General features: G+C 32.6%; 1 protein-coding gene across 1 annotated transcript; it reads right to left on the reverse strand.

Moving 5' to 3' along the window:
- Positions 1-5,088: 5,088 nt before the first annotated feature.
- LOC124820073 (scarecrow-like protein 21) lies at positions 5,089-8,462 on the reverse strand. The gene is made up of 2 exons (XM_088092978.1): positions 8,305-8,462; positions 5,089-7,209 (listed from the first exon to the last, which is right to left on the reverse strand). Exon 2 carries the CDS (start codon positions 7,066-7,068, stop codon positions 5,317-5,319), a length of 1,752 nt encoding a protein of 583 aa, XP_087949104.1. The 5' UTR covers positions 7,069-7,209; positions 8,305-8,462; the 3' UTR covers positions 5,089-5,316.
- Positions 8,463-9,502: the final 1,040 nt, after the last annotated feature.

Here is a 9,502-nt window from a genome sequence, read left to right on the forward strand (position 1 = left end):
ATAGATCATATTTTCAATTAAAATTTTAATACATAAAAATAAATCATTGAATTTTTATCCAAATCATAAATTCATTTTATTAAATAGATCATATTTTTATTAAAATTTGATGCGTCCTAATCATAAATTCATTTTATATTGCTGTCATCAATCTGCCTTTATCTTTATTTTGTTTTCTAGGCTGCTGAATCACTAGTGTAAGCGGTTTTATGCTGTATTTTCAATCATTTCATTTTGTATTTTCAAATTTTTAAAAATTTTAAAATTATATTTTGTAATTCAAAAAATTTTACACAAAAATGTTTGGGTTAAATATGTTTTTCGTCTCTCAATTATCAAGCGTTTTTGAATTTTTCGTCCCTCAATTATCAAGTGTTTTAGAATTTTGTTTCATTTTGATCTTTCTCCTTAAAGAAACTATAATATTTAGTCCTCTAAAATCAACAATGTTAAATTTTTAGTGAGTTGGCTAACAGTATGCCACGTTTCATGTCATGTGTACAACTTTTTGTTTAACGCTCAATCAACTTCATCGTCTTCTTCTCATCAACATAGAAAAAGCAACTTGCGAGAAAGGATAACCGGCTCCTCCATGAGCCAAAACCTACAAAGAGCACAAAATCACAAAGCAAAATCACAAAGTAGAAGCAACCAAGAAGCAGAGAAATTCAGAAATCGCAAAACCCTAATTGCGATTGCATAAATTGCAGAACCCTAATTGTGATTGCAAAAATCACAGAAATTGCAAAACCATAATCCAGAAATCACATCGTAGAACCCTAAGAATGTTTATAAAAATCACCAGAATGATATAATCAGTCTTGACTTGAGTGAAGAAATCACCAGCATGTAGTTCTCTGACTTTCATCTTTTGTGAATTTATAAAAATGAAATTGCAATTAGATTGAAGTCAAAACTTGTCTCCCGTAAGGTGTGCCATTTAAGTCAAAACCTGTCTCCCGTAATGTAGTTCTCTGCCTTTGGATAGGAAGGTGAGGATAACAGAGATGGTGCCACTAGTACAAAAATCGCGTACAACGTCGAATATTTTGTGCTTTTAACGACTAATTTGTGAACGACGTCATATTAGGAGATGTTAAATTGACGTCGAATTTTTTAAATTCGAAGTCAAATTAACGTCGAATTTTTTAAATTTGACGTCAAATTAACATCAAATTTTTTAAATATACGACATTAACTTAAAATCGAATTTTGTTAATATACGATGTTAATCGGTTTTTTTTAATTAATTATGATCCTTTTTTACAATTCTACGAGACCTCAAAAGCAGAAAAACAATAAATTTCAGTTTTTGGTATTTTATAAAGCAAGAACTATGAAGGTAGTATCAGCAACAAACAACAATAACCAACAACAAACAAGTTCAAACAACAACAACAAACAAGTTCAATCAAACAACAACAAATAAGTTCAACAAAAAAAACAAAAACAAGTTCAACAAATAACTTCTTCACAACGAAAACGAAAACTAACCTTCGAAATGTGAGTTTGTCGTAATAAAGTGTCGTCATCGATGACAGAGAAAGCAGAAGGCACCTATAAAGAACAAAAACACGAAAATAATCGGTCAAAACAAACGAAAATCATAAATAAAATGCATTTGTATCAAATGAAAGAAAGATTACATGTGATGGTCGTCAAACTTCGTTTGAGAAAAGTTTGAGAAGAGAAGAAGGTTTCACGCGCTAAGATAAAGTTAATGAATTTTCAATTTTCCACTCAATTTTGTATTGAATTCACAAACCTTTTGACGTCTAACGTTGGGGCATTCGACGTTTTATATCCTTTTACGTCGAATTACAATTTTAAACGACGTTTAATAATTGCATTTATTTACAAAAATGGCACTAGTCATTTTTAACATTGGCTATTTAGTGGTTAGACGTTAAACGCATGACGTTATACGTTGTTTTTTATAATAGTGTGCTAAGGGGTGTGACCCATTAGGCCGTTGTAAACGGAGAGAACGAGGATGAGAGGTTTTCCGGTAAGGCAGCGAAGGGCGGTAGAGGGCGATGGGGCTGAGGTGGAAGGCAGGGTGGAGGTACTGGCCTTGGGGATGGAGGCCGAGGTGAAGAGATGGAGGAGGGTTGTTAGTCATGGTATTTTCACTTGAATTTCAGAGTTTTAATTTCTAACGTGGCATGAAACGTGGCTAACAACGTGGCACACCATCAGCCAATTCACCGAAAATTTAATGTTGTTGATTTTGGAGGACTAAATATTATTGTTTCCTTAAGGAGAATGATCAAAGTGAAGCAAAGTTCGAAAGAGGGACAAAACCCAAAATCTCTTGATAGTTGAGGGATGAAAAGCATATTTAACCCTTTATGTTTTATTAGATTTCGAAATTTAGTGAAAAAAAATTTCTTCTTCAGATTTTGAAATTTAATGAATGATTTCTCAATACTTCATCGAATTTCGAAATTCGTTAAAGTTTTTTAAAAATTATTCAAATTTCAAAGTTCGACAAAATCTTTTATTAAATTTTAAAATTTGATAAAAGAATATATATATCATTTTTAAGGTTATTTTCGGAAAATGAAAATATAAAATAAAATTATTTGAAGTACAAGGTGAAGTATAATGTGAACGCCTGGTACGGGTTGGGGATTTTGGGCCCATTTAATTCCAATGTTATTAAAAACAACGGGTGCAGGTTGAAAAAATGGGGTGCAGGTTGAAAGACCCATGATAAGACGTGTTATGGGCTTAGAATTTATTTTAGTCGATGTAATGCATAATATAATTTTTATGTTAAATAAATATTTCTGTGTATAAATTATATTTTATATTTTTTATAAATAATTTATGTTGTAATACAAGATTATTTTATATTGTTTATATTTCTATTAAAAATCATTTAAATTTGGTTCAGAAATTAAAATAAAAAATTAATTGAAGAGAAAAGATATTAAGAAAAATCACTACCAACACTGCAAATTTCTGAAAACGATTCTGGAGAAGAAAACTCTTAAAAACAATTTTAATGAATAATAAAATTTTAAATAATTCATATTTTAAGATAATTATTCTACGTTATACATAAAAAATATTTATGACAATAAGACAAGATATTGGGTTAGTCAATTTGTCAAAAGTAACTCTCTCGTTGATTTTCTCCACTCGGATTCAAAATTTTATTTTATCATAGATATTATTAAAAAACAAAATCAAAATCGTTTTAAAAAACAGACCATTTCTTAAAAGGAAAATAATATATATATATAGGGTTAGAAATTGTAGACTGAAGAGAAAAAGTTCTTAAAAGATTGAGTTTTGGAAAGACTATACGTTTTAGATAATGAAACTTTTAATAGAAAATTCTATTTTTATTTTTTATTAAAATAACTTAGTACCAATATTTAAAACACTTTAAAAATAACTTAATACCATTATTTAAATACCACATTTAATATGAGGCTCTTATATTTTGAGATTTAAAATATTTAATGTTAAAAAAATTTAGACTTTTATTTAGACATTTAAAACAATTAGTACTAACATATATTTTTTCATTTTTTTTAAATCTAGGACTTTATCATGTAAAATTAAAAAAAAAAAGTGTTTCGATGTTTGAATAGAGAATGTATCATCCTAATTATTCCCTTATTAAAAATTAAATTCTTGTTTCAACAAAACTAGCATTTTAGCTTTTACACTGGACAAAAGAAAATTATTTTTGTTTAATTAAAACCTCTTACAATAAAATAATTTTGATTATATAAATTATACTTTAAAACAAAATTCATAATTTTAAATTATATTTCATATAAATTAAATTTCTATATCAAAATTATTTTAACTATTTATAATTATTGTAAAATATATTAAAATTAAATTTAAAAATAATGGAATAAGATAAAATAAAAAAAATAAAAACTCTTTTTTTAGAAAAACTCTCTCTCTCTCTCTCTCTCTCTCTCTCTCTCTCTCTCTCTCTCTCTCTCTCTCTCTCTCTCTCTCTCTCTCTCTCTCTCTCTCTCTCTCTCTCTCTCTCTCTCTCTCTCTCTCTCTCTCCTCTCTCTCTCTCTCTCTCTCTCTCTCTCTCTCTCTCTCTCTCTCTCTCTCTCTCCTCTCTCTCTCTCTCTCTCTCTCTCTCTCTCTCTCTCTTCTCTCTCTCTCTCTCTCTCTCTCTCTATATATATATATCTCTCTCTCTCTCTCTCTCTCTCTCTCTCTCTCTATATATATATATATATATATATATATATATATATATATATATATATATATATATATATATATATCATAACGCATAATGTAAAATCTGTCAAAAGTATCATCTAGTTGATGAGGGAAACCACGTAATCTTAATTAGTTATGCTGGCAATTTTATCTTTCAAGATAAGAAGGAACCCAAAAAATATGTGTAAAGATGACAACTTGTAGATTTGGTATGATAGTGCCGGCTCTTTCTAGAAATATTTATTTGTCATTTTCTTACTCGTTAAAATACTCGAAATATATATATATATTTGTAACTTTTTTATATATGTATATAATTTATTTTTTATTTTTCAAAATTTGAAGTTAAATTATTTAAAAATAATTTTTAAAATATAAATTTAGATAAAAAATAATTTTTAAATACAATATAAATTAAATCATTCAATAAATATTAACACAAATAAATTTAAATGAATTACACTAAAATATAAATTTTTAAAAATTGTTTTTTATTAAACAACTTTAATTTATTAGAATCTAAACAAAATTAAAAATATATTAAAATAAATTTTAAATCATCTTTCATTATTATTTAATTAATAATTTTATTTTGATTACTCAAACTTTAAAAAAATATTTAAATAAAATTAAGTGAATATTCTTTAATCGAATATTATAATACCCCGTTCCATCACCAAATTCTATTAACAAATGAATAAGTGAATAAGTAAATATTTTTATCTTTATCCACTAAATATTTGTATCTTTATCCTCATAGGTACGAATTTATTTATTTTCATTCCTAAATATACGAAGCTATACGCTGTTCAAAATTTGAGATTCCTATAATTAGTAATTCAAACTCAGGCACAAGTTCAAAATATCTAAAGAAAAACATCTGAAACACTTGAAATCTTATAAAAGAATGAATATACTAGGTCTCTCTTTATGGACAAATGTTAAGGTACGGCAAAGTCCTATAGAAGAATGATGAAATTCATAGCACTAACAGTGAACATAAACCTTAAACTTTATCCCTCCAAGCACCATGTGGCTTCCATCATCATGATACTTGTACTACCATTACTACTAGACAGTATTTCCTATCTATGTTTCAGCCATGTTTCAGCAATGCCAGGCAGAAGCTGATATCAAATTTCTATCCTTCCACCCCAACAACATGGCTCCATCCTTCTCCAACAGAGTATAATGTTCTGAATAGCACTTGAGAAGGATTCCTATGACAGAATTCACATAAGAGCTCAAAGGAGACTGAGTGAATCCAGCCATTGTTAACCTGGATTTCCACTTCCCCAATAGTTCATGTCTCTCAACCCTTTCCTTGCCTTCACAAGCAATAATATTCACTATATCCCTGGCCAGACAATGTTGCTCCACATTGATCCGCTCCTTGCTTTCTCTTGGGAGTAGGCTGGCATCAATAGACTCGAAGATTGCCAAGTAGTAATCCAAGGTTTCGATAAACCTGTTGAAGAAAGGGGTTGTGTTGGTGTTTGATTCCTGCTCCACCAGTGTGGTCACCTTGGGAGAAAGTGACTTCACCAACCTCAATAGTCCATCCCTTGGGTTACTCACATGAACACTCTCATCAGCTGTGTGATGGAGCTGCAAGGGGAAGTTCACTGCCAAGGCCTCTCCAGGCCTGATATCTAGCATTTCCCTTGTCACTTCTTCACTAAAAACAGGCACTCCATGAAACTCAACTGGGATGCCAAATTTCTCAGACATCAAGCCCAACCTTTTACCAACAATATCTAATCCGTCGCCGCCACGTGCATATCTAGAAACAGGATCATCAATCCCCGTTATCCGAACATGTGGAGCACCACCAGGTCTTGCTGCAAGGGCTTGAAGAAGTGTCATCCACTGAGATCCTTGAGCAATTTGGAAGTCTATGATGTGTATGCGATCCTCGTTTCTGCAGGCTTCCGCAATGGCTCCATTGGCAGCCATGTAACCAAATTTTAAGTAGGGGCAAATCTCAAACAGCAGTTGCATGTAAGAGAGTAATTCTTCACCTTCAGGCTCTCTGCACCTAAGGGCATGATAGATGCTCTTTCCTGATGCTTCCTTCCTTGCAACAAGCCCTTCTACCATGTAAGCGCCAAGCCGCTGGATTGGCTCCCCGTTGATCGACACAGCATCTCTAGCCTTTCCTACCAATTGATCAAAATCTTTGATGTTGTTTTCATGAAGGGCTTTGGCACATGCAATCAGCAGTTGCTTCAGATCGTTTGGTGGGAAAGCTTGTAGTGATGGTTCCTCCGTCAACTTTTGGCGTTTCTCTACATGCACAACTTCACTTGATAGCCTACTGCTGGGAACATATGATGGCTGAGCATATTGTGATCCATCGTTCTCATGCCTCCAGGGCTTGTATCTGTGGCCAGATGCCATTGGTCTGCTGCTCCCGGCCAATGTATTTGGAGTGGTAACTTGATCATCATCGGGGGCCATCAGAGCAGTTTCTAGCTCTAGCAAAGCGTGTTGGATTTTCTGATTACTATTCACATTCTGTGGAAGAGAGTTCCAAGCAGAATATAGTGGGAAATTGTCTATGAAGTCTACAGAAGAGATTGATTTATACATATATTGGTTGGTTTCCAGTGAAGAGTTACAAGAGGAGCTGACACCCGAGAGGATTTCTCCGGGGCTGTATTGCTCTTGGCCGTCACTCAATGCAGAAAGGGTGTCAGAATCAAAATAAGTGGAAAATGGTGAATTAGGTGAGTTGCCAATGTCATATTTCAAGGATCCAAGCAGCCTGTTGGGTAGGGATGGAACAGTGGGAAAAGATGGCACGTAAGGTAATCCTGCACTTGCAACACCAAAACTGAAAAGCTGTTGTGAGTCCATCCTAAGATGGCATCAGCTGATTTATGTGACGGGGGGATTTATTAATCTGAGTAGCAAATCAGAAAAACACCACCCTCTGCAAGCTTCTCAACACTTTGCTTCACACTTGAACCCCAACAGTTTCAATATAAGAGTATGAGCCTGCAAGGACAACATAGACAGGTACTAATAAGTATAATAATAGCTAAATCACAAGTTCATTGTACCACTAATCTAGTGCAACTGCAATTTGTAGAGAAGATAACAACTGCTCACACAAGAAATAAAGAAAGCGATCGAACACTAGAAAACTTATGTTGATGAAGTGTGAAAAATTAAATTCATAACTCTTTTGCCACCACTAGAGGTAATCGAAGCCTGGAATGGCTAAGTAGAGTGTGGTTGGGTTTACAGTGATGCATACAGGAAAAAGAAAAATGATCATACACGAACATACAACGACACTGAAAAACAAAAACAAGAGGTTTAAGCTTGTTGGTATTTAAAATGTTCAACTAGTAAAACATCTGAACTGGGAATCGTACAATGTCACAAATTTATTAAAAATTCCAAAGAAAGCAACTTCAACAGCCCTCCCATGTGATTAATAAAAGGTTGCTTCTTATTAGATACCAAACAGCAAGTGAAAATTCTCTGTTGATTACATACCCAAATCATGAAAATCGAAGCAAACCTCTACGAATTAATAATATCATCTGTATTTGTTCTTTCACAACTGTTATTTGCTCCAACTTCCGTTGGCAGGTAGGTTTCATATGGATACAACATAAAAAATAAAATAGTTTCCACCTGACAGCAAAAGAAATTGTTCCAAACCCAGGAATCATTCTCCTAATTCAAACCTCTCCCATCACTATCCAAACCAAAACTTCAATAACTAAAAAAAAAATAGTTTAATATCAATGAAATTGTAGTTAAAATCCATAACGTAATCTTTTCATTAAAAAAAGAAAGCAAACCAATTAAAGAAGAAGCAAGACGCTGAAATCATGACCAGAAACAATCAAATGCTGAAACCCGAATTATTTGGTATTTTTTTTTAAGATAGAGAAAATTAAAAAATAAAATCAGATACATCTACATGCTTATTCCAGAGAACCACCCACGTTGTATTGAATTCAAACATTCGTGAACGGTAAGAGAGGGAAAACAGAAACGTACACATACAAGGGGATGGGTATGCTCATTTTAGAAACAGAACAAAACCACTTCTCTGAGGAATGTTAAAGAAATTACCGAAAAAGGATAATCTAAATTGAGCTTTGTTGAGTGTTGGGAATTTGTGCAGCTTCGATGATGATGATGTTGATGTTTTATTAACGACTGTGTGTTGTTGTGTGTGTTTTTTGGTTTGGATGAAGTTGAGGAGGGTGTCTGAACGTTTTATATAGAGAAAGAAGCAAGTGTTTGGGTAAGACCGAAGACCGGTACGGATAACAATGGTGACGGTAACGGCGGTTGTCTACGATGATATCATCATAATATCAGTGTTTACTTACGCCGCTTATTTTAAACGGAGCCGACCACACATTAGGAAAGTGCAGTCCCACATTCCTGGCTTTTCTACTCTCTTCTCACACGGGTCCAGCTTCCACTCTCTCCTCACTAATAAATAAATTAATTAATTAATTAACTAGATTAACTCATGCAATTATTCTACTAAATTAATTTTAATTTTATTACCACTGATTAAAATGTTAATTTGATGCTTGTTTCATATCATAAAAGAAAATAAATATTAACGATTAAATGTTATCTCGAAAGTATGATATTTGTATGAAGAAAGAAAGACTTGGTCCAAAGCTTAGAGCGAAGAGCACGAAGTAACGCATTAAATAATGATCAGTTCACACGCGCCACATGACTCATGGGTGACGTTGTATCAAATTATTAATTACTTTTATTGTCATTTGGTGCGGTAACAGTAGAAAAGCGCGTGACGAAATGCCTCCATACCCGTAACACTAATCTCTCGCTCGGTCACACACGTGTCGGTTTCTGACGCTTGATTTGACTGCTTTACTTACGTGGCGAGCTCTCACATGCTCCCTTCTACGGTTTTCTATGGTCGTGGACCGCATTAATATCCAATCCTGTGGGTGTAACCCACACCACACTTTCGGATCTGAATGACCCGGGCCCACATTTTCAATTCGTATTATCCGCTTAATCTCGCTTATCGCCAGCTGTTAAACATATTTTCAAGTTATAATAATCTTTGATATTTGTGAAATTGACCATTTGGGTATTTGAGGAGTAATTGAACAAAACAAAAAGAAAAGCTGGAATTTCATTGATTTACCTTTATCCTAAAAAAATAAAAAGTAAAATATATCTGTAATTTTTAAATTTAGATGAAAAATTAAAATTTATTTATATTTTAAATTTTGATATATTTGGTGTCCATCTTTGAAAATTAAATTGATATAATATT

The sequence above is a fragment of the Vigna umbellata genome, chromosome 6 (genome assembly GCF_029865625.1).
Source record: "Vigna umbellata cultivar VRB3 chromosome 6, Vumbellata_1.0, whole genome shotgun sequence".
Lineage (NCBI taxonomy): Eukaryota > Viridiplantae > Streptophyta > Magnoliopsida > Fabales > Fabaceae > Vigna > Vigna umbellata.